General features: G+C 40.3%; 4 protein-coding genes across 17 annotated transcripts; 2 read left to right on the top strand and 2 right to left on the bottom strand.

Moving 5' to 3' along the window:
• On the bottom strand, positions 1 to 4,702 carry Su(w[a]) (suppressor of white-apricot). 5 transcript variants are annotated; one of them, XM_076819840.1, is made up of 9 exons: positions 4,577 to 4,702; positions 4,120 to 4,483; positions 3,028 to 3,197; positions 2,742 to 2,953; positions 2,439 to 2,661; positions 2,090 to 2,172; positions 1,842 to 2,012; positions 472 to 1,766; positions 1 to 350 (listed from the first exon to the last, which is right to left on the bottom strand). In XM_076819840.1, exons 2-9 carry the CDS (start codon positions 4,314 to 4,316, stop codon positions 191 to 193), a joined length of 2,511 nt encoding a protein of 836 aa, XP_076675955.1. In that variant the 5' UTR covers positions 4,317 to 4,483; positions 4,577 to 4,702; the 3' UTR covers positions 1 to 190. The 5 variants fall into 5 exon arrangements, with proteins under 5 accessions (XP_076675955.1, XP_076675954.1, XP_076675957.1 ...); XM_076819839.1 differs by having other exon boundaries at positions 1 to 353; positions 4,577 to 4,697; XM_076819842.1 differs by lacking the exon at positions 4,577 to 4,702 and adding an exon at positions 3,744 to 4,038 and having other exon boundaries at positions 1 to 353; positions 4,120 to 4,260.
• Positions 4,703 to 6,749: 2,047 nt separating this feature from the next.
• Posh (SH3 domain containing ring finger posh) lies at positions 6,750 to 14,459 on the top strand. Of its 4 annotated transcripts, none has more exons than XM_076819837.1 (14): positions 6,750 to 6,776; positions 6,953 to 7,840; positions 7,916 to 8,030; positions 8,113 to 8,211; positions 8,281 to 8,417; positions 8,488 to 8,614; positions 8,699 to 9,022; positions 9,098 to 9,390; positions 9,465 to 9,790; positions 9,854 to 10,059; positions 10,116 to 10,258; positions 10,692 to 10,859; positions 11,373 to 11,489; positions 11,574 to 11,715. In XM_076819837.1, coding segments are annotated over exons 2-14 (2,517 nt in total). In that variant the 5' UTR covers positions 6,750 to 6,776; positions 6,953 to 7,379; the 3' UTR covers positions 11,575 to 11,715. The 4 variants fall into 4 exon arrangements, with proteins under 4 accessions (XP_076675952.1, XP_076675953.1, XP_076675950.1 ...); XM_076819835.1 differs by having other exon boundaries at positions 6,754 to 6,776; positions 11,373 to 11,486; positions 11,574 to 14,459; XM_076819838.1 differs by lacking the exon at positions 11,574 to 11,715 and having other exon boundaries at positions 6,752 to 6,776; positions 10,778 to 10,859; positions 11,373 to 11,486.
• A 1,558-nt stretch (positions 14,460 to 16,017) lies between these two features.
• On the top strand, positions 16,018 to 20,489 carry L(2)k09913 (transmembrane protein 53-like lethal (2) k09913). Of its 6 annotated transcripts, XR_013086415.1 has the most exons (7): positions 16,667 to 16,790; positions 16,999 to 17,155; positions 17,226 to 17,498; positions 17,566 to 17,834; positions 17,906 to 18,083; positions 19,176 to 19,552; positions 19,911 to 20,489. XR_013086415.1 is itself a non-coding variant. In XM_076819853.1 (6 exons), the coding sequence occupies exons 2-6, from the start codon at positions 17,060 to 17,062 to the stop codon at positions 18,281 to 18,283; spliced, it is 957 nt and encodes a 318-aa protein (XP_076675968.1). In that variant the 5' UTR covers positions 16,018 to 16,167; positions 17,025 to 17,059; the 3' UTR covers positions 18,284 to 18,833. The 6 variants fall into 6 exon arrangements, 5 of the variants coding, with proteins under 5 accessions (XP_076675968.1, XP_076675969.1, XP_076675967.1 ...); XM_076819853.1 differs by lacking the exons at positions 16,667 to 16,790; positions 19,176 to 19,552; positions 19,911 to 20,489 and adding exons at positions 16,018 to 16,167; positions 18,143 to 18,833 and having other exon boundaries at positions 17,025 to 17,155; XM_076819854.1 differs by lacking the exons at positions 16,667 to 16,790; positions 19,176 to 19,552; positions 19,911 to 20,489 and adding exons at positions 16,043 to 16,167; positions 18,143 to 18,833 and having other exon boundaries at positions 17,021 to 17,155.
• On the bottom strand, positions 18,715 to 21,143 carry Dbp45a (putative ATP-dependent RNA helicase Dbp45A). Of its 2 annotated transcripts, XM_076819849.1 has the most exons (6): positions 20,530 to 21,139; positions 20,269 to 20,462; positions 19,831 to 20,175; positions 19,581 to 19,753; positions 19,140 to 19,495; positions 18,715 to 19,062 (listed from the first exon to the last, which is right to left on the bottom strand). In XM_076819849.1, exons 1-6 carry the CDS (start codon positions 20,585 to 20,587, stop codon positions 18,821 to 18,823), a joined length of 1,368 nt encoding a protein of 455 aa, XP_076675964.1. In that variant the 5' UTR covers positions 20,588 to 21,139; the 3' UTR covers positions 18,715 to 18,820. The 2 variants fall into 2 exon arrangements, with proteins under 2 accessions (XP_076675964.1, XP_076675963.1); XM_076819848.1 differs by having other exon boundaries at positions 19,831 to 20,462; positions 20,530 to 21,143.
• Positions 21,144 to 23,023: the final 1,880 nt, after the last annotated feature.

Raw genomic sequence — 23,023 nt, 5'->3', positions numbered from 1 at the left:
TCTTGTTGAAATTTCACTTTATTACTCCATCCAGCGATTATCATGGACAAAGGGTTGTAGTAAAATTATCCGCTGATGCGATCATTAGCCGCGCGCCCACGCAAGTACATATACGTGTATGTGTGTGGTCTGTATGTATACGCATATATATACAATTTTACACCGGTAATATGGTATTCGAAGTACAGGTTCAGGGCGAACTGGAGTCCGAATAGGAGGAGTTGCTCCCCTTCCGCCGCGCGCTGTGGTGATGCCTGCGGGACGGTGACCGTGACCGAGATCTGTGCTTCGACGAAGATTTCTTGCTCTTCTTGGATCGATGCGATCGGGAGCTGCTCGGGCTGTCGTGGCTGCTGCGGTTCGATGAAACATAGGGAAATGAATGAGTACTTAACGTCTAAGCGTACCTAGTAGATAGAGATAAAGATAAGGATCGATAAGTAGAACGGGTCGATAAACGTTCCCGTGTACCTTCTGTGAGAGCTTTTCTTCTTTTTGTGCTTCTTGTGAAACTTTTGCCTATCCATGTGGCTTCGACTGCCGCTGGGACTTCTCGATCGCGGTCTAGATCTCTTACCAGTAAGGTCGGCGCTCTTCAATCGGTCCATCAACGAGTTGCCGCCGGTCCTCCAGTCGCAAGGTTTCGTGTCGTCGAGAGCCGGCGAGGGCGTCGGCGATGGAACCGAATGCACTTCGTCCGAGTCGTCCTTCCGCATCCCCTGACTGCCCGTCCCGCTGGATTTCGACAGCGTGGAGGATTGTATCTGGCTCAGGAACGCCGCTGCTTTCTTCTTCCTCTCCAGCTGCAGCTGCCTCTCCCTGGACGTGGCGGCCAATTTATCCCGCGCTGCTGCGACTAGTTTGTCCTTGATCCTATCCTCCGCCTGCTTGTGCCTGATCTCCTTCTGGCAGTCTTCTAGAATCTCGTCCGTGAGGTCCACCAGCTCCTTCTCCTCGTTCTTCGATTTCTTCTCCGCCCTCGATCCATCCTTATCTGCCCCAGCGGCCAACGAGTTCTGCTCGTTGCTGTTTTGCGGCGAGCTCGGCTTTGAATTAGTGTCTTTGCTCTCGTTCTCCAGCTCCTCGTCGCTCTCCTCCAACGGGAGCGCGTTCCGCTTCTCGATCACTCCTGTTTCCCCGTCCTTCGGCTTCTTAATGGAAAATGACACGGTGGTGATCTGCTTCGCACCTGTCGTTACTTGCTTCGCCCTCGTGTCGCACTTCTTCTTGGCCTGTATCATCTTCACCCGCTTCTGCACCTCCTCCATCCTCTGCTGCTTCTTCTGCAATTCCTCCAGCTTCTTCTGCTTCTCCTCCAGCGGCTCCTGCTTCTGCAGCAGCTCCTCCTCCGTCAGTACCTTTGGGTTTATGGCGCCCTCGTATATCGTCAACTTGTGCGCGTAGTAGCCGTGATACTGGTGCGAGAGCTCGAGGAAGTTGAATCTCGGGTCGCCCTTGTTCTTCACGATCGCCTCGAAGTCCCTGCCGTTCTTCGCCACGTAGCTGGCCATCTTGTCGATGATTATTTGAACGTCCGCCGGTGGCACGATGAACGAAGGCCTGCTCAGCTGCTTCTGAGGCGTAGACCCGTAGGGCACCAATGGCGAGGGTGCCTCGATGGTCGAGGGATGCGTTGCGGTCGCATCGCTCGCGGAGGACGGCATGTTTACGGGCACCAGCTGACCTGCCGACTGCATTTGTCCGTTCGGGCCGTACACCACTGGACCGTGAGAGTATTGCATCTGCGTGGGATAAGGAGTGTAAACCTGCGCGGACAGAAAGATTCATGACAGCATCTTGCCGTTTTGAAGCTCGCGTTCCTTGTATCCTAATCGGTTTACCTGCCCCGGTACGGGATGATAGTACCCGATGGGTGTGGCCACCGGCTGAACGGGAGGCTCGGGGACTTGAGGTGCCTTGGAAGGCGGCGGTTTCCCAGTGATTTTATTCACGAGCATCGAGTAAGCACAATCCGCAGATGGTTTGTATTGTATACTGGGAATACTGGGAGCCTAAAAATAGCCGGAATTCGATTATATTCTCACCGGCACGGAGCGCGGGGGGCTTTAAAACGTTCAGGAGCGCATACCGCTTCTATTTTGGTGAACGATGGCGCAAGACTCGGATGAAGATAGGGCTCGTCATCCTGATCCGACGATCCTTCTTCGGGTTCTATCATTGAAAAGAATACAAGTAAATAGAACGTCCACGCGCTGTATGTTTACTTGTGCTTCCTACGTATCACACACAGAGATATCGGTATACATTAACAAATATGCGTGGAAATACTTACGGCAAGAAAAACTAAGTAGAATTCAAAGTAGATGTGGGTAATGAAATCCTGCTTTAAGTCGCTTCAATCATTTCAACTCGATAATATCAAAATCAACAACATTACTATGAGATGTCGTTTTTCTTAAATAAAACAAAATGCGTACCGGATTCTTCCTTCTCGGGCTGCTTTTCGGGATTGTATTTTCCGCTCTTGATCGCGTCCAGTATGTATCTGTAATACTGGTGTAGCCGTCCGTCTATCGACAGAAACGAAAACTGCGGATTGTTCGCCTGCTTCGCTTTAATCAAAATCTCCATTTGGCCCCCTTGACGACTTATGAACAACGCCGTTTTCGTTATGATCGCATTCAGTTTCTGTGTCTCCGGCTGTTAAGAAGCAACACGCATAGCGAGTGAATATAAGTCGATAGAGATCCACGCTTTTCAACTTTCTGTTTTCTACGAACCAGCGAAATACCCTCCGGAATCTCCAGTTCAGGAGGCGGCACGAATGTTTGATCCTCTTCTTGGGAGCCTTCCGATTGCTTTGGGCTTTGAGAATCGTCGCACGTCACTTTCGAATCGTTTCCTTCCTCGTTATAATTATACGCCACGTGACTGTACGTGTTCTCCGAGTTCTCCGAATCCAGAGCTTGATGTAGCCTTTTCATTTCTTCTTCTACGATCGTTTTTTCAGTTAGTTCAAAGTGTCTACAAGGTCTACCACGATTTCACGCGCAGAGATCAACCTACCTTGGTATATAGAGTCTTCCATGTCATTGTTATAGAGAGACCGATACCGTTCCTCGTCGCACAGTTGTTCCACTTTCAGCTCGTCCTCCGTAAGGATAGTACGCTGATCGAAACCACCCGGCGGTGGTTCGTATATCCTTAAGTCCCCCAGTGCTCCGCGTCCATCGTATCTACAGACATATAATGGCCGAATTAAGGCAAGGTAATGACACAGGTTTTTAAGTGTTTTTTTTTCGGTCGATCTCGGCATCTGAAAGTTACATCACGAAGTATACCCCGTGTGAAAGTCAATCCTCTGAAATAGAATACAGTTATACAGAATTCATCACATTTGCTTTGTTTATCTTTGCATCATTTACTATCGGCACGTATCCGTAACTACAAACTATAGAGGAGCGTATGCAAAAGGTACCATAAAACTAGATACTAGTACTTTCCAAGTCCCAAAGAAAAGTGTGCTATGTTCGCTATGGGCAAAATTCAAGAGACTGCGATTGCTATGCGACAAAGTTTTGCGGTAACTCGAATACAGTGTACTGAACTTTTCAACAAATACTTGGCACCGTCTAAACCATTTCTTTCCAAGTATCATGATCCGATATACATCGATGTTGCCTTACGCGCATGTCGAAAGAAACCGGTCCATACCACGAATAGCATGAACCGCGATGCGTGTCTATGCCAGATACGGCCGAGTCTAGAATGCTAATACATACCGTGCTGAACGATTGTAGTGCCTACAACCGTCAGCTGCTGTCTGTCTCTCTACGCTGTGTCTCACCTTGCTGCTGTGCCGACGGTCAGCCATTAGCGCCAACGTCGCGAGAGCACGCTGCTCTGCGGCCGTGTAGAGCGCGTATACAGCGCATCCACACCGCCCCGTTCACAGCTGCAGACACCTGCAGAAACCTTAAACAGTCTCCAGATTGCTTATCCGTACGTAAACCGTTTGTGGTTGTGCTTTTTTTTCGAACCGCTGCGCATTGCTTAGTTCTGTCTGACATCGTTCTTCTAAAGGTTACATGTATGGTGCGTTTATGCAATAATTAAATATCCTAGATGATAAATTTTGCCTAGGTTAGGGAAACGGACCTGTCTATCTTCAACGTGCTATCCCCCATCCATGGTATCAAATGCTTTCCTTGATCAATCATTTTCGCCTTGTCATCATCTCGAAATAATTTGCAGCTATATCCAAACACCAACAGCTCCTGTTGCTCCTCTTCTCCATTCTTTTTACGTAGAATCCCCGAATCTACCATCCAACGCTGACTTTTCGAAGCCGCCATTTTCCAACTGCTGCGGAAACTAACGTCCCACCTTGTATACAAGAGACAGCCAACAAAGCTGAAGTTAGTTGGAAGCCTGGCTCCAATTTGGACGAATCTTCATGCAGGTCGCGTCGTCGCGACAGCTTCGCGACATGAGGGGATAGCCCTTAAGGGTGCCTGAAACGCTGTCACGTCACGCATTTCTGCATTTTACTCGGGTTACTCTTAATTCTCGCGCAGTCACCTACTAGGAGTACTCTAAATGACAATATGCTTACCATTAATGCCAGAAATGCGTTATTTAAGGTAGGAAAGGTACGTCGATAACGTGCCAGTCTCAAGTGAACGTTATGGATCTCAAACACAAGTGTTTCGTCATTATATATTACGTATTTAAGTCCCCTGCCACGAGAGGGCAATGAACAACGACAGATTCTCGCAAGCTCTTAAGTAGCGAAAAATTCTTTCAAAAATAGTGAACTTTTTCCATATCGAAATGTTTCTGCATGGAAGAGAAGATCTGCTACGCAAGCACAGCCGACTCTAGTACTGGTAGAGCACTAAAGAGGTGAGTATGCGCATCCGCCATATTGGGTCCTCTGGAGAGAGATTATTGAGTACCCGTCTTTTTGGGTATTGTCAGATTCACTTTATAGACAAAATATGCGTTGTTGATATCGATGCATAGTAGCACGACACATTATTAGAGTATTTTATTACATTTAAGTTTATACTTGGTTTATAAAGCGAATTTGACAATACTCAAGAAGGCGGGTACTCAATAATTTTCTCTCTCCAGAGGATCCAATATGGCGGATGCGCATACTCACCTCTTTAGTGCTCTAGTACTAGCCGAGCTATACAACGTGGCAACACCGCTCATGGGAGGATTGGGAGTTCTATTTTCAATAGTAGAGTTTTGTACTCAGTATTATAATTAACGTTATTTTGTGATATAAAATTGTACTAATATACAGTATTTTTTATTAATTATGTATAAGCAATACATAAATATCATAACTATAGTAAGTAGAAGTAATACAGAAGTATACTAATATTTATAAACGTAGTATATATTTTGTGGACTCTCGGGATAGTTTGGTGTTGTGATGCATTATATTTGAAATATTTACAGAGATTTCAAGAAAATATAAGTGTGAAACAAGATAAAACCATCTTTGAACCAAATTGGAGGATTTAAAACTTGATAAAGGTATGTATAAGTTAATGGAGACCTGAAATAGATAAAATTATTGGTACGAAGCCAAACAGGTTAAGTGAACTCGAAGAGGTTAGCATAATTACCTATTGAAAGGAACAATTATGCAGTTAATTATAAAATCGTGTCAGAGAACAGTATTATAATTGTGGAAAATTGCGTCACCACCCAAATATATCGAATTGATGTTTTAAGAAAAGTCGGATTAAAAAAAAATTATTGAAAATCTAATTACTATCGAAAGTTTTTAATTTACGATTTTTAGAAGTGATGTCTGCACGCATTTCCAACTATTATTTACGGTTTTCACATAATCGTTTCATAAAATATTTGAAAAATTGATAATAATTTAAACAAAATACTGTGGTAAGCTTGACCACAAACGCGTCTATCTGAAAATGCTAAATAATGTATATCTGATTGAATACTAATATATGTTAACTTACATAAAATGTGTTTATGATTTTCAGATTGCAAAAGTTGAGATTCCAAATTACCATAATTTATTATGGCTTCCATTATTGCATACAGATGAATAAATGAGGTTATCACTTCTTCAGTGAGAACAGAAAGGCCCCCTCTTTGTAAGTGATCAAAATATATATACATTGCCTACTTTATCCTCCATAATTAATAATCTATATATATTGCAATTTAACTTTTTAGCAACAGAATGGGACCCATAACCGGGTATATAATTTTTAATGGAATCATTTACAACCGGCAGAATATTTTGTTGGTGTCCAATTTTTACAAGGAATAGCAACCATTAATTTTTTCGGTAATTCCTCATCTTTGGGGAATAAAAATATAGAATTGTAATTATTATCTTTCAAAGTACTATCATAATTTCCCTTGCAATTGGGAACACACCAACGCCGTGGCATTATTGATGAATATGTAAAATTTGTAAAAAAATATGTAAAAAATTTCCAAAAATGCTGCAGATTGTATTAAATAAATGTGTTACACGCAGAAATAAGGATCTGTAGGGTTAATATAAATAAATAAAACACCTGAATTATTGCTCCGTTTATGATATTTAGAAGACTTCAGTACAACATTAATATAAATATTTGAAAGATAGACGGGAAACCGAAAGGCCGGTAGAGGGAGACTGTGTAGCCGGAAGGCCGGTGGGTAGTGGGAGGCTAATACAGTAGGTTAGGTTAGATATATCGAAGCTGGACTCTTGCGGTGTTGCCATTTTGCCTTCAGCACGGCTAGCACTAGAGTCGGCTGTGACGCAAGCCTTACAGGTAGACTTCAAATGACCAGCCCTACACAATAGTATATTATCCCCTACATTCCCATTCTTCTCTGCCCTCAAACTTCTGCCCCGCCAGCGAAAGAAAAGAAATGTCACTTCCTAGTAACATGTGTTGATTACACAATATCTATGTATTATTTGTGAAGCATTTGTTGGCCTGTTTAGAATCGACTGTAATCGACGGGAGTCCGATTGATCGATATGGCTTCGCGTGTGTGTTGGTGACGAAACGAATACCAGGATGACAGCGCGTATACTGACGCACCTACGAGGATTTTCGACTCGCGGTGAATGAAAGGATATGGGAGAGTAACGTTCGAAAGTCACCGAATTCATCAAGCAAAATGTCCGGGCATTCGGACGCGAGACGGGCTAACTGGTGGACTGCGCTGGTTCTTCGGGCTCCGTTGTCGCCTGTTATATGAGGGGAACAAGTGCGTCAGGTGTATGGCGGCCCGTGGGTGCGCAACAAAGACAGAACGCGTGGGAAGATCAAAGAGGCAAGAGGAAGTAACGTATCGAGAGAACTGGCGCAAATGAGCCAACTGGGAAAGGTCGAAAGTGAACGTGCTTGAAAACCTCGCTGGCCAGAATGGACGAGTGCATGCTGAACGATCTACTCGAGTGCTCGGTGTGCCTCGAACGACTGGATACGTCGAGCAAAGTGCTCCCCTGTCAGCACACATTCTGCAAGAAATGTCTGGAGGAGATTGTCAGCACCCACCGCGAGCTCCGCTGCCCCGAATGCCGCGTTTTAGTCGACGTCAAGGTGGACGATTTACCTCCCAATGTATTGTTAATGCGCATCCTCGAGGGGATGCGCAACGCTGCCCCCAAGCAGACAGCCAAATCTGTGACTAAAGGTAACCCGGGGCCGCAGAGACTTTTCGGTGGCCATCAGGTTACCCCGGCTCCTATCGTAACTACTAGTCTTACCCCTACCACGTTCGCCAACGAACCGGTTAGGCACGCGAACGCCGCAGCCAAGCAAATACAGCTACACAATCAGGCGTATGGTAGAGCGATTTATGATTACGTGTCCAAAGTCCCAGGGTAATTTCATCATTCATTTGATCATCGTATTTCATTCTATGAGATCAATGTCTTATCAGCCGTCTGTTGTTTCAGAGATTTATCTTTCAAGAAGGGTGACATTATTATCCTTCGCAAAAAGATAGATAACAATTGGTACTTTGGAGAGAGCGCCAACAATCACGGGGTTTTCCCTTTGTCTTATGTTCAGGTATCTCAGAATTTTCGCAGAAAGATATACAAAATTACAGTCTGTGTTTCTCTATTAACATTGACGATATTACGCATTGCAGGTAATGACACCATTGACGCCGCATGTTCCTCAATGCAAGGCTCTCTATGATTTTAGGATGACTAACGACGACGAAGATGGATGCCTTACATTCAATAAGGTAAAAGAATATAACTGCAATTTCATTTCACTTTGTTAACTGACAAACTAAGAAAATACGTCTTTACAGGGTGAAGTTATTAGCGTAATTAGAAGAGTCGACGAAAATTGGGCGGAAGGGAAACTTTTGGACAGAATTGGCATCTTTCCATTGGCTTTTGTAGAGCTGAATAGCGTGGCAAGAGCTTTGATGAAACTTTCGACCAAGTAATTTCGATCGATTTACGAAACACGGTATTTTATTAATATTTAATATTATCATATTTCTCTGAACCAGCGCGCAGCCAGGTCCTTCAAGAATAGCACCTCCTACTCCAACTAACGAAGACACCACGCCCGTAATACCGACCGATCATTCGCGTAATGTACAAACGACAAGTCAACCACGGCCGCAGCTTACGCAGGTATTATAATCTCTGTTAATTAACTTGCACGTGTAACAGGTGTAAAGGAGAAAGTGTATTAATACCTAATGTGTCTTTTGACAGAATACGACTTTACCAGTTTCTGATTCTGTTTCAAATGTATCATCAGGAGGTAGTTCCTCAACTACTACCCCAAATACACCCAATAGTTCAAGGACTTCTAGTAGTTCTAGTACTGCTCCGAGCAGTCCTAGCAGTCCAGCGACATCTCCTCCCGCAGTTGGGAATAGACACAATGTGAAACGTCACAGTTTCACTGCTATGAACACTGGCCACCAGGTTCACCCTCACCATAGACACAGCGCTGAAATACTTAGTCCGCCAGTGGACAATGCTGTTGGTAGCAGCAACACTAGTTGCAGCAACGAGTCGTTTTCTTCACTGCAGGTAAGAAGCACTTTTCTAGACTTGAAAAATCTTTCAAAGAAATCTTTGAAATTATTATAAAATCCCATTAATCAGACTAGCGCCAGCGCCACAGATCACAATCTCCGACACAGACGAAGTGGCAGCAGCGATCTTGTTCTTGCGCAACCGTCGCAGAGTTTGCCCATTAGCACAGCTGGTAATACTCATTTACCAGCTGCGTACATAGCGCTGTACCCATACAAGCCGCAGAAGGCGGATGAACTCGAATTGAGAAAAGGTGGTATTTACATGGTAACGGAACGTTGTCAGGATGGATGGTTCAAAGGGACTTCCAATCGTACTCAGAAGTGTGGAGTGTTCCCGGGAAATTACGTTGCGCCTGCTAAGTATGTGCCCCGTTAATAAATACCGATGCTTGTAATAAAGCTTTCTGATCTAAGAGAACTGTATATTCCTACAGATGCCAGCGTAGTTTGTGCCGAGGATCCCCAAATGCGGGGCAACATCAGAATTTCCCACTGTCAACCAGTCAGAACGGTTCTGAGTCGCGAATTACCGTGACGTATACCAAAAATAAAGGACCTGCGCCTCAACCTTATAATTCACGCACATTATTACCACCCGAACTGCCGCCACGCGCCATTAGCCCTTCTCCGATGGTGTCGTCGTCTTGGCACGGTCAGAGTCAGACGCAAAGCCAGGAGAAAAGTCCTCCTCGCCAGAACGAGCAGAATCCAGTGAACCCGCTTGGACGCAGTCACAGTGCCGTGATGTCATCGAATATTTGTAAGTATTAATTCTACCGAATGACCGACCGCAACTTAGACGACGCACCCTTTCGTATTCCAGCTTCCCCTGGCAAGCAAGTAACTCTGCCGCAGACGTTGATCACCACGGCTACCATCCCCGGCATTAACAATAGCAGTACCATCGCAACTGCCGCTGCTACTTCTTCCATCGTAACGGAAATGAACAGAAGCCCGAACAGCACTTTACGCGCGGTTGCTTCTCCCTGCTCCGCCACTGCCGCCACAACGTCCAAGAATACCGAAAAGGTATAAGCCTCTATGCCTTTGTGTGCCTATCGAAACTTACGCGCTCTGAATTGCAGCAAAAAGAGAAGAAAGATAAGTGCGTCTCTTTGATGCGCCGATTAACCAACATCAAGAAATCAAAATCACCGCCGCCCGCCACGTACTCGATGGACAATCCTGTGTTCGACGATGGTAACTCCATCAATCCAGTACACGTTCGGTAAGATTCATTTGTCGCCGCGGTAACGGCAGCCTTATACTTCACACAAACGTAACGGGCTGACTTTATACCACAATTTCCTACTGAAAGAGACAAGAGATACCGAACAACGATCTGCATGCTTTTATTAATAATTCGCATGTATCGTTCTTTGAATTCTTTAATATTTTTATGTACATATGAAGTTGTGTTTGTGTGTATATGTACCTACGCCACGTGTCCGTCGTGCAAGCATACACTTCTTTCACATTCATCGAAATCACTGCATGAGTTCCATGCTGGCGCACATACATACATAATGAAAGTGTACAAAGTGCCATGAGTTTTCTCACTTGTTATGTTTATCCTGCTCTGTCACACAATATGAGCTGCACGTCATGAATTATATGTCTAATTCTACACGGGGGGGTTGGGCGGGTATATTTAAAATTAGATCGGGATCTTGCCCAAGTCAGTTGCTACAGGTGGGAGCGACACAGGAAATAAATGCTTCAAACAACCATCATCGTTTGTGTCCAGGCTCTGTGCAAGGGCATGTCACATCTTCACAAAGACTTAAGTACAAGGAGAGACCATCTTTACCGGTCTCGATCCTCCAGAGGTTAGTCACCGCTTGTAATTATAAGTTATTTGGCAAATAGAGTAACAGAACAGTTGGCATTGGTATAGTAAAGAGAGAAGAAAAGGAGACCACTCCTCTATATTTGTTCAGCTCATATATAAAACGAAGATTGAGTTCTGCCTTTACGCAAATTAATTTGTACGTAATAATTGTGTGGTGCACATGTCTCTCTGCATTAACATTTGCAATTGAACGTGTAACAGTATGCTCTGTTTAGGTAAGTATATATTCATCAGAGTCCAAGCAATCGTTCACGTTACAAATGCTTCGTCATGCCGATAGCGTCAAAGCAATGTGTCTCACGCCTGTTTTGTTTAGTCGCGTTTTTTTGATTGCTGTTATCGTTTTCTTTACAATTACGTGTATTAAAAGTTTGCTTGTTAGTTGAGTAGGCATGCGTCCAATATGTAACAATTGCATTTAGCTAACACATATTAAATGGGAGTAAAGTGCCCAAATCATGCTCTTCTTTAATCCCATTAACATCGATAGATCCAACGACTCGGGTGGAATGGTGTACACGACAGTGGGAAATCATCACCGCAAGAGTAATTCCCTAGACGCTGGTATGGGAAAGCAGGCGAAGCAGCAGCCTACTCGCGAACGGTAGTATGGAATACTTTATCTTTGCCCGCTTCATCGCCTTTTCGTTAATCCCCTAATTGTAATCGAGTAATTGCTTCGTATCCGCAGAGAACGAGTATACAGATTCCGCTGCATTGTGCCATATCCACCTAACAGCGAGTTCGAACTGGAACTGCGCGTGGGAGACATAATCTACGTGCACAAAAAACGCGACGATGGCTGGTACAAGGGCACTCAGCAGAGAACCGGTCGCACAGGACTTTTCCCAGCGAGTTTCGTCGAAGCTTTCTGAGACACAACACAGGGCCACTTGGTATTAGAAACCTGTATATAATTTTACGCGGGAAATTGAGAATGATCGACCACGAGCCATTTCCCGCGTTTGTTAGGGACGCGATCGTCGGCACGCTAGGGTAAGTGTTCGATACGAGTCGTGAAATAATGAAATTTCATTGCAACGTACTAAACAGTGTATGGAATGTGCATTGACATGTGGGCACCATGGGTAGACGGTATCTCGTCGCACTTACGAAGTAAGGGACTTTTTTTTAAAACGATAACGTGCATTAAATGTGCTGTATACTGCCAATGCTCAACGTATGTACTGCCGTTGGCTTTACATTAATCGAAGGAACTGATAAGGAAGTAGGAGATTGTGCTATATCGATACTGCCATTTGAACAGGAATATTTTTAAAGCGACATTAATACTCTATTGTTTCTATTGGTATAAAGTCAGCTTCATTGTTCATAGTACTACGAAGTAATCTACGAAGTTGATTTGATGTATTTATATTTGAAATCTTTATTCACGCGTGTTAGTTGGACAAAGGGAATTACACCTATATCTGAAACCACTGAATTGTTATGTTGCGTGTTGTATAAATTTTTGCTTCTTTTGTATATCGATGGATTGTTGTTTGAACACCAGCTTCGTAAAGGAAACGCCTGGATCGGGGAATCGTTGCGGTTTTGATTCTTTTTTAAATCGTTACTTTTTCAGAATTTATGCGGGACGTTTTGTGCTATGATTAAAGTTGAATTGTAAAATAGAAACTTCGAACAATTTCATCGTAATGCCATTTTCTATTTCAGTATAGTTCTGACAAATATTCTTCTTGTAAATAGGTTTGGCCTTTACCTTATAGACAGATAATTAATTTATAATGTTTTCAATGTTAAGTATACAAAAGGGCACAAGAATTTTTGTAGAACGCGTTCCGTATTCGTTGTTAAGCTGCTTTCTCTCTATTCATATAAAAACATATCCGAAGTTACTTAATAATTTTGGATTAACCAAGCGCACGAGATGACAATTTTATTGAACATGCGGTTGTCAAAGACTGGCCTATATTTCTGCATAACCGTGGACGTTTCTCAATTATATAAGAATAATTATTAGTGGAAAGTGGAACTACGCCCTTAAAGTTTTTAGTTATAATTGCCTCTATAAATGGACGAGTTTTATTTTTTGCTCACGTGCGTGCGCGCGCGCGAGTGCATGATAAGAAATTACACAGATAAGAAGTTCACAGCCAGTTTTATGTAAAACTAAGAGAATTGACGTGCTTCCAGAGGCCGAATAACGATCAGTATTGTTATATATATGTTAATTTTCGACTTGGTATGTTATTTAGAGTCATGCACAAACATTTGTAAGTAACTATACTACATGTTAGTGTTATCATTCTGACACTCTTAATTACGTCTATTTTAAAGCAATGCTTATCATGCATAGAATAATACATATAAAGATACACTAAATAATAATAGAAATTTTAAAGAATTCATTAAGTACTCACAAGTCTGATCACGTATTATCCTTCAATAGATTATGTAATTTATTTAATTTATATACCTGTGTTTCGCAAACACTACGATTAAACGATTTCGTAGATGTTTGCTATTACACTATACCTTGCTAGATAGATACATACATACATTATGTATACGTATATAGTGTAGAAATAGGCATGTAGGCAGTACAGAGGAAAAGGGAAATAGATAAAAGGTACAATGAAATAAGTACATATTTGCTTTGTCACTTTAGAGACTACGTACAACTATATTCGTGTCATTTTTTAACTGATACTACTAATCTTTCGACGAGTCATACGGTAATGAAAATTATGAAAAAGTTGGTAACACGCGGAGGAGATACGCTTGCTTATCTACCTTTCTAACTCAATTATCTTTTCCTTCTTCCTCTAGCACTAGGAAAACTATATCCCCATATTCAGTAGTGTACACTTCATAAAAATGTATTTATATGTATGTGTTTTATATAACATAGGGAGTAAGTAATTTATTATTAATAGCAGGTTGTAAAGGAAACATTACTTCATTATAATAGATGAATTTCAATTAGTAATGCAACTAATAACAGTACGCGTTCGTGTACATTGTAATGGGCAACCTAACAAAGCATGCAGTTCATATGGTTTAACGAATTTCTTTCGATTGCAATTCGGGGAACGGACATTTGCGTTGCAAAATAAGCGGGATTACACACAATTTTGCTTTAGAATTGTAAATAACAATTGGATAACACGGAAGCAAACTTTAGACATACCTTACGATGATGTAGCGTGATAAACAAATAGCAAAATTGTACTTGTTGTACTCGATTTTCTATGACGTACAGTTTTGCTATAAAAAAGGAACTTATACTGAAATACTTGTAGCCACAATAATCGTATAGACTTTTTCAAATTAACAACCGGTGTGTACATTTAAGTAACATGTAGGTAAACGATTCTTAAGTCGGGCCAGCAATTCTCGTTAAGTTGAGTGTAATATTTCCTATCCGCCCCAGGATAGACGATTCGTCCAGCGATCTATTAGTTTTACATGTTACTTGGTACTTTCTATACTGTTACGAAATCACGATGTTACTTCAAGTCTGTTTTCGCGCTCTGCTCAGCGTCACGTACGTACCGTAGAATTAATATTTACATAATAAATAAAAGGTGTAATAAAATTCTGCAAACAATTATTGTAAAACGTTACATTTACAAATGATTTTTTCCCTTATTACAACATTGTAAGCGATTCATCACCAATAAATTTATTGTACCTGAAAAACTGGTGACTCGAACTATTGTACGACTGTATATTAGATAAGATATTGTAATTATAATACTTTTATTTAGTTCGGGTTTAAAAGAGAATAATATGACAAGATCTACATGTTGTCTTACAAGCAGCAAAAATTCTTGAGGGTACCAGATAAATTAATACACACATGGAACATGCGAATACTACTAATAATAATTTGTACAGATTGTGCGCAAATATCTCTTTATTTAGGAAAGTACAAGTTCTCTAATTATACATCGCATACATTCAACAAGATTCAGTAACATAAAGAAGCCATTTAAAGTAATTACGGCTAGGGGAACGTGGGGTAAGATGGACTAGCGGGGAAAGATGGGAAAAAATTGTTTATAAAAAAATGGAAGGCACTACAGTGTACGCGTCAACATATCATAGAGTTCGGTGCAAAAGAACATCGGTCGGAAAAAGGCAGTGTTAAAGATCACGTGTGTCACGAGTTATGACGAGAAATTACATATTTCTAATAACGATATAATCCAGGAAGTTTGTAATAGTGTCAGTTTATTTATGTGTATATTCTTTAACTAAAGCCGCTAAGTTAATTTTCCTTATTACTTACTTTTTCATAAATTTAGAGTTTTCACTAAGAAATTATTAAGGTCTTTTTACAAACAGCATGTGAAGTATTAAATACGTATTAGGGCAAGATGGCACATCGAAAACTTGTCATTGGAAAACCAAAACTTCTTTTCGTAATAATTCGCAAACAGTAAATTCGTCTACTCCAGTAACGGCATGTAACAACTTGAATTATTCTTCCTTCAATGTTTCACCAAGAGACATTTTGCCGATCCTCAAGATATTGACAAAAAAACAGATACAGAGAAAAAGATAAATTCTAAAATACGAAAAGGGGCTCAAGGCATATTAAGAATACCGCCAATTAAAAAAAGGAAATATAATTTATTCACTATCAAATTTGTTTCTTTACGATGTTTCTTCATGTTTCATCTGGCACCGCATACGGGATAAATTTAGTTACTTACGAAAAATAAGTTTATTTAAGTTTTTGGTTCCTGTGACCTCATTTTTGTTGCTTAAATTTGAAGATGAATATATATTGATTCTAAAAATGCTGTAATGTTACATAAAGAATATACTTGATTTTCTTTAGGTTTCTTCTTAGCGCTACCGTCTTGCCCCGCATTCCCCTACATCCAGTTAATCGATATCTAGTCGAGCATAAGATACCGATAGATTCGAAAATTCCAATTCAGATAATATAGAATATGAAACATATAACACCTTCGAAGACACTCTAAATCATTTTCGTAGCATGTAAAATATTCTACACATTTTAAACATTAGCTAGTGTTTATTTGTATTACTAGTAATACAAATTTACGCTGTACAGGAAATCCGAGGAAAGTAAATTCTTATCGTTACTTGTACAATGATTACAGTTATTGTCTTTTTAGTTACCGCCTGGTAATCACGTGTTCAAAAACGAGTATGTAAACGGATACACTTATCTGCCATAATGCGTGAAACGACTCGCATACTAATCAAGCATATTATCGAGAGGCAACACAAATGCAATTCAGTGTGCTATCGTAGCTAGCGCAGTACTCGATCATCGAGCAGCTGTAAGTTTTTATCGATTTTCATACTACTAATGAATAGTAATCGAATATCGATCGAGATGAATAGAAACTAAAACCTGTTTTTGCATAAGTCGCGCTACATTTTATTCCATTTTTTTTCGAAATCTCAACACTGCGTTAATTAATTACGAAGATATGTGTTTCAGAGCGAAACAATTAAGAGTAACATGTAGATACTCTTCCTCTTTCGTATTCGCGTTCGAGATCAATGATGATATTTTCGGGAAAATCGGGGCATCGCGGTGTATCGATGAGTTTGCGTTTATATTAATTTTCAATGGCACGAATGGAATCGGTAGAAGAGTCTGAGAAACCTATGAACCCGGAAATGTTTATGGCATAAACACTATCAAATAGACACTCTCGAGTACAACGTACAGCTGTGCTTGACTTATTGCTTAGAAATGAAGGACGAATGTTGCAATGAAATTTGACATTAGCGCTTGACGACCGTTTTCCTGAAAGGTAGACTGTAGATATAGGATCGAGGAGGGAAAGGCAATTTAGTATATTTGGCGAATAAAAATGTGACAGATGGGTCAATTGATTTTAAGTAACGATCCACTTGCTCATCGATCTATCTATCGCGTAGCCCTGAACACCAAGTATGTATTGTGACGCAGAAAAAATTGCGATTGTTGAAATTTAAATAAATCGTTGCTTCTAACCCACAATTTTAATTTGTCTTACACATATATAATCGGAATTTATTTATACACGATGCACGTAACGTCTCAGCTGGGGAATATATTAATCGCGTTAAGTGTTATATATGAGTTGACCCGTTAACAATGTATTTTCGCAAATAATTAGTATTAGTAATCTACTTGTGGAGTCAGTCGAGTGTTACAGACAGAGTAGAATCTTGCTGGCAATGATGATTGTTGGGAGGACTTTGTCGTCCACTCTTGCAAGGACGCGATTGTTTTCCTTCGCGCAATCTCAGTTACTTAACCGCAGACAAGATTTGGTAATATACTTTTCTTACTTTATCGGTCTGCTTTTTGGCGATGTCTAACAATTATTTCATTCCCGATTAGACTCTGCTGTTGTTGGTGAGCAAACTATCCAGTCATCGTATCGGAAAGAATATCGAGCATATTACAATCGACCACCGAATTAAAAGCTTCGATGGGGCCAGGCGGAATTTCGAAAACACGGAAAATCGACCCCTATTGGTTATGCTCACTTGGCTGCTAGCAAAACGCAGGAACGTTATGAAATACGCGAATCTGTATATGGACCAGGGATTTGACGTCGCAGTCGTATCGATGACACCTTGGCAACTACTGTGGCCTGTGAAAGGATCCAGGGTAAGCAGGCAGGATAATGGAATATTATTTACAACATACAATTTAATGCGTTAAGTTTATCTTTTAGGTAGTCGCCGCAGACTTACTAGACTTTCTAATACAGCACGAGGATTATCAGCAAATACTGTTACATGGATTTTCAGTAGGTGGATATATGTGGGGGGAGGTGTTAGATTTAATTGAACGCGATCGTCAAAAGTATGGCAACGTGATTGATAGAATCATTGGTCAAGTGTGGGATAGCCTCGCAGACGTGTCGGAGCTATCAATAGGTACGCCTCGTGCTGTATTTCCAAAGAACGAGATGTTACAAAATATGTTAAGAAAGTATCTAGAGTAAGTTCGCCCTCATTTACGCAGATGCGCCTTTGTAGTTTCTTGAATCTAACATGCATTGAAATTCGCAGATACCATATGAAGACGTTTCAAAAGCAGTCTACCCAGTATTACGTACGATCTAGTCAATTATTTCATTCGAATTCAGTACACAGTCCAGCATTATTCTTCATAAGTAACACAGACCCTGTTGGCACTTTAACGAATAATTTACGAGTACGTGCTCAATGGGAATCTCTGGGCGTGAAGGTAAGGCTTGTGAATATAAGATAACTCGTTGAATTCTTATTTCTGTTTATATCTTTCAGACTTATGTAAAAATATTTGAGAGATCTCCACATGTTGGACACTATTATAAGTATCCAAAAGAATACGTCGCAGAACTTTATGGTTTTCTGAATAAATTAAATTTAATTCAAATGGAGGAGAAAAAGAGAGCTCTTGTTTAAACTCTGATCACTCGCGTTCTTAAATTATATTTTTCAACTTCATTTTAAATCACTTGCCAAATATGTAGTACTCAAAAAAGTTAATCGAAAGAGAAACACGTGCCAAAGTTAAGTTGCATTTATGAGTAGGAATTCGGACTTAATTATCTTTAATCGTGTATACTTTATTGGCTATAATTAAGAGCAGATTTTCATATGCCGCAACTGAAAGTAATTATATTGTTGTTATACCTGTATATATTGATAATGATCGAAACGGTTTTTTGAGGAAACAAATGAAAGTGTTTCACAGGCTACATATTTTGTAGTTGGTTTATACTTATTCCTTAATGTTAATGTTGAAAGAGTAGAAATTTATGTGAATGTATATTTTCTTATATTTTCCTTTTGTTTTTATATCAAAGTACATAGTGAATTGCAGAGTACATCATATAAATATGTGCCTTTTATATAGCAAGTATTGGTCATTACAGTGTTAGCTTGACTGGTTGTTAATCTTTGTAAAATATACATCATTTTTAGATAATAAAATTTTAACTAATTACCGATATTTGTACTATTTGCATTTTCAGCGACTTTCTTCTTCTTCTTCTTCTTCAATTTATCAGACGCTTTCCTCTCTAATATCTCGTCGATTTCATCTGGATCTTTCCCTTCGAGAATGAGCTTCTTGCGTTTGTTAATTATCTTCTTCTCATAAAAGTTCTTCTCATCCAGCGTCATTTCTGCTTCTCGTTTGGCAACAGATATTTGCGTTAAGATCGTCACTATCTCTTTATCTACACAGAAACGTTATGTTGAAGTATATTTTTGTTTCTTACTTGATTAAATAGAATAAAACCCAAGGGCGTATTACCATTAACTTTATATTCTGTCAACTTTGTCCCAATAGCATCCTCGACGGCATGTAATAATTTGATATCGTACGGAGTTATCAGACTGACTGCCATACCCCCTTTGCCCGCCCTAGCTGTTCTACCAACTCTATGGATGTACTCCTTCGGAACATTCGGTATAATATGATTTACAACTAATTCCACCGAAGGAATGTCTAAACCTCTGGCCGCGACATCCGTGGCTATTAAAATTTTTGTGTGAGTCGATTTAAATTGGCTAAGAGCAGCGAGGCGATCCCTCTGTTTTATCATTGCATGAAGAGCTACGTTCTTAAAGCCGATCTCGTTTAACGTCATGGACAACAATTGGCAATTCCTGAGAGAAAATAACATATCATGAAATGCTGTTTATGCTTGACTCACATTAACAAAGGTAATGCGTGTAAGCAATTGTATTTTACTTGCAAGTGTCTGTGAATATCATTATAGATCCGCCCTTGCTACTTGCTCGAAATGTTCTGATTACTTCTACTAAAAAAGAATCGCGAACGTCACTTGGGCAAAGTACATAACGTTGGTCAAGTTCTTTTACTGTAGCTACACCAGAGTCGTCCTTAGATTCCCACATGAAAACCTGTACAATTAATCGATAGAGGTGCATTCTTGTTTTCATAGTTTCGTTCTTTAATGTCTCGTGATATGTTATCATACCTCGCTTGACGCAATGTGTTTTACTTTCTCAAGCGCGTCTGTCATTGTTGCACTAAAAAGGAGAATTTGTTTTTGTTTAGGCAGAGCATTAAATATAGTTTTCAACTGGTCATCAAAGTGACCACCCAGAAGTCTATCGGCTTCGTCTAGAACCAAGAATTTAATCTTCTTCAAAGAGAATGTATTACAACTTTCCAAATGATCCGCCAAGCGTCCTGGAGTAGCGACGACAATGTGTGGGTGCTTGGATAACTCCAAGCCTTGCACGACCATGTCCATTCCACCCACGATCACGCACTTCTTTAGACCTATAGACTTTCCTATCGCTGTGAACTGATCAGCGATCTGTGTGTAAAAAATCTTACAGTTATTGTTTGTACATATGAGCGGCGGACATACAAAATGCAACATAACCATAGATCGTGCGGCTGAACGTACTTGGAAAGCGAGCTCTCTAGTCGGCGTCAGGACGAGAGCGAATATGCCATATGGATCTTCCGACAATTTTTGTAATATAGGAAGTGCGAAGGCAAATGTTTTGCCGCTGCCAGTTTTTGCACAGCCGATACAGTCATTGCCAGCTAAAATTTGTGGAATACAATTCTGCTGGATTGGTGTAGGCTTCTTTAAACCTGAAATAAATGGTAATACAATATTTACTCCGTCTTCAATTTCGCTGACGTATAAATTGATTCTTACCCATGGAATTACACTGATTAACAATCCACGTGCTCAACTTTAATTCTGTGAACGTCATAGCTACTGTTTTTCTAGCCGGAAATAAATTTGTTCACGTATAATATAGGTTAGCACGTGGGACAGTGTTTTGGCAGATGAGTCTCATGCTTACGCAAACAAAAATGCACGATGACTACGGAACTTGCGCTAAAAAAGAGTCATAGACAGAATACGAGGCGCAATACTAATTGCCGGAGTTATTAAGTATGAGATACATATAATTATTGTCTGGGAATATTGATCTTTAATACACTTTTAATCCTATTCTTTTCACGACGCATATTGCAATTGACTTTGACTCTAACTTTCTACCAAAAACGCTCAATCTGAGAACAGGAACGCACGATGACGCTGAACCCTTATTAGTAGAAAGAGAACAGAAACGTCAAAGAAGGATGGATATAAGTTTGCCAACTTCGGTTACATGCGCTCGGTGGATTATGGCTCCTGGTAGCAGGAACACATGATGACCGAGGAGCTATCCGACAAGGACAGAAAATAGTTAGGGTGAGAGGGAAATGTTGCGGAGTAATGTCGATAAGGAAGAGGCGCATACGTAACCACAGACATCGTCTGTGGTTTACATTCTCCTTCTTTCTCGACATTGGTCCGCCATTTTTCTCTCCCTGTGAGATACCTCCACTATCATCGTGTGTTCCTGCTACTAGAAACTGAATCCGAGCAGCGTAATACAGCCAAAATGGCTTCCCCTTATTCTGGAATTGCATCGTCGATAAACAAGACATACATATCTGCTGCATGTATAGCTTTGCGAACAATGCTTATAAATTCTGATGTATAATTTTATAATAAAGAAGGAGATACAGTAGCCGGAGTGTTGTCATTATTACCAAATAAAAAGGAAAAACAAGACGACCAAGTTGGATCGAAATTGTATTTAGCAGTGGCGTTTGTGAAACGATTCGTCTCTGCAAAAATTGTTAATATCCAATTATTCGTAAGTGAAATCTGTGCGATATTTATTGTTGAATGTTCCTAGGAGCATGTACTTTCATATTATGCAACAATAAAAGTATATAAAATAGTTGCCGAAGAGAATTGACTTATTCCTCTCTGTGGATCCATCACTTTTTAAACGAGCGCCATTTTGAAGTGAGAGGATATATCTCTCTCACTCTAAGCATTTTCTATCCTCGTCGGATACCTCCTCAGCCATCATGTGTTCCTGCTACCAGGAGCCGAAATTTGCCGAAAGCGCGTAACCGAAGTTGGTAAACCTATCTCTATCCTTTTTTCATATTAAATATCTCTTTCTAAAATCTCTTTCACTATCACTGTGCACATCTATCACGTGGGTGTATATTTTCAATGAGAAATGAGAGAATGTTTTATATTTTATGCAAACGTGAAGTCTATAGCATTTGATGTAAATATATAATTAAAAAATTGAACTGTTGAAAAAGAGGAAGCCCGATAGGGATTAAAATATTGTAACTTTATAGGTACTTATAGTTTATTCCATACAATCTTCCACGTATTAAGCGGCAGGTAAAATCAAATAATCTAAAACTGTTCTCGGGTTATGCAATTCATTTATTATTATATCTTAATTTGTAGAAAACAATAATGACAATATACAAATTTTGTGATTTTTCGATCAACAAAGATAATACAATGATGATAAGGATAACAATGAGAATAATACAATTACAGTGAACACCAAGACTGTGAGGTCTTTAAATTAAGAAAAGTAAGTGACGAGGTTGGATTTTTAATTAAAGTACATAACATTACGGCTTCGTCACACGCGTAAGTTTTCCTTATGATAGCTACTGTAACATTGCACATTGTGTTACGGTAATTTATGAACGACGAGCATCGAATTCAAAGAGAGAACTAACGACTTCATAATGGCAGTGAAAGGAAAGCTGCCCGATAACGGAAAGCGAACAACATTTTTTTTCCACGCTAAGCAAAAATAAAGACTAAATTCTTATGTCGACGTCAGCGCGGGTGCGTTGCGCGAACGCACCCACGAAAATGCATATATGCACATGCAGAAGTAGATGCATATAAATATGCCGCGCCTGGTGTGTATACGCATGCACGTCCGAAAACGTGAAAATTCTTCACCGCTCGAAGTGCGACTCGATCCGTGATCGATCGAAATCTTTCCGTGCGCTAGATTCGTTACATACGAGCACTTGAATGCGCCCTAACGATTTCTTCGCCGCTATACACAATCGTAAACCATCCCGAAAATATACGCATTTAAATAATCGCTAAAATTTTGGCGAGAACATTCCGTCGCAACTCGTGACGCTTCATTAGTCCATTAATTCTCCTAATAAAAAGTATTACATTATTATTTCGAAGTCGCTACGATTGTTTTTACACATACACAACAATGAAAACCTCGGTCTGTCCGAATGTACCATCATCATCTAAAGATGGGGAATCGAATTTCAATACAGTATAGACTGGAATGCGAGAA

Source organism: Andrena cerasifolii, chromosome 9, assembly GCF_050908995.1.
Source record: "Andrena cerasifolii isolate SP2316 chromosome 9, iyAndCera1_principal, whole genome shotgun sequence".
Taxonomy (NCBI): domain Eukaryota; kingdom Metazoa; phylum Arthropoda; class Insecta; order Hymenoptera; family Andrenidae; genus Andrena; species Andrena cerasifolii.
Note: the sequence above shows the minus strand (reverse complement) of the source record. Positions and strands in the feature narration are given on the sequence as shown.

Bases quoted from the DNA above. Each gene is read 5' to 3' on its own strand.
- Dbp45a (XM_076819848.1), bottom strand. From the start codon at position 20,587: ATGACGTTCACAGAATTAAAGTTGAGCACGTGGATTGTTAATCAGTGT. The intron at 20,463-20,529 runs GTAAGAATCAAT...CATTTATTTCAG, and splicing joins TAATCAGTGTAATTCCATGG to GTTTAAAGAAGCCTACACCA. The intron at 19,496-19,580 runs GTAAAATACAAT...ATTTTCTCTCAG, and splicing joins ATATTCACAGACACTTGCAA to GAATTGCCAATTGTTGTCCA.
- Posh (XM_076819835.1), top strand. From the start codon at position 7,380: ATGGACGAGTGCATGCTGAACGATCTACTCGAGTGCTCGGTGTGCCTC. The intron at 9,791-9,853 runs GTAAGTATTAAT...TTCGTATTCCAG, and splicing joins CGTGATGTCATCGAATATTT to CTTCCCCTGGCAAGCAAGTA. The intron at 10,860-11,372 runs GTTAGTCACCGC...TAACATCGATAG, and splicing joins CCGGTCTCGATCCTCCAGAG to ATCCAACGACTCGGGTGGAA.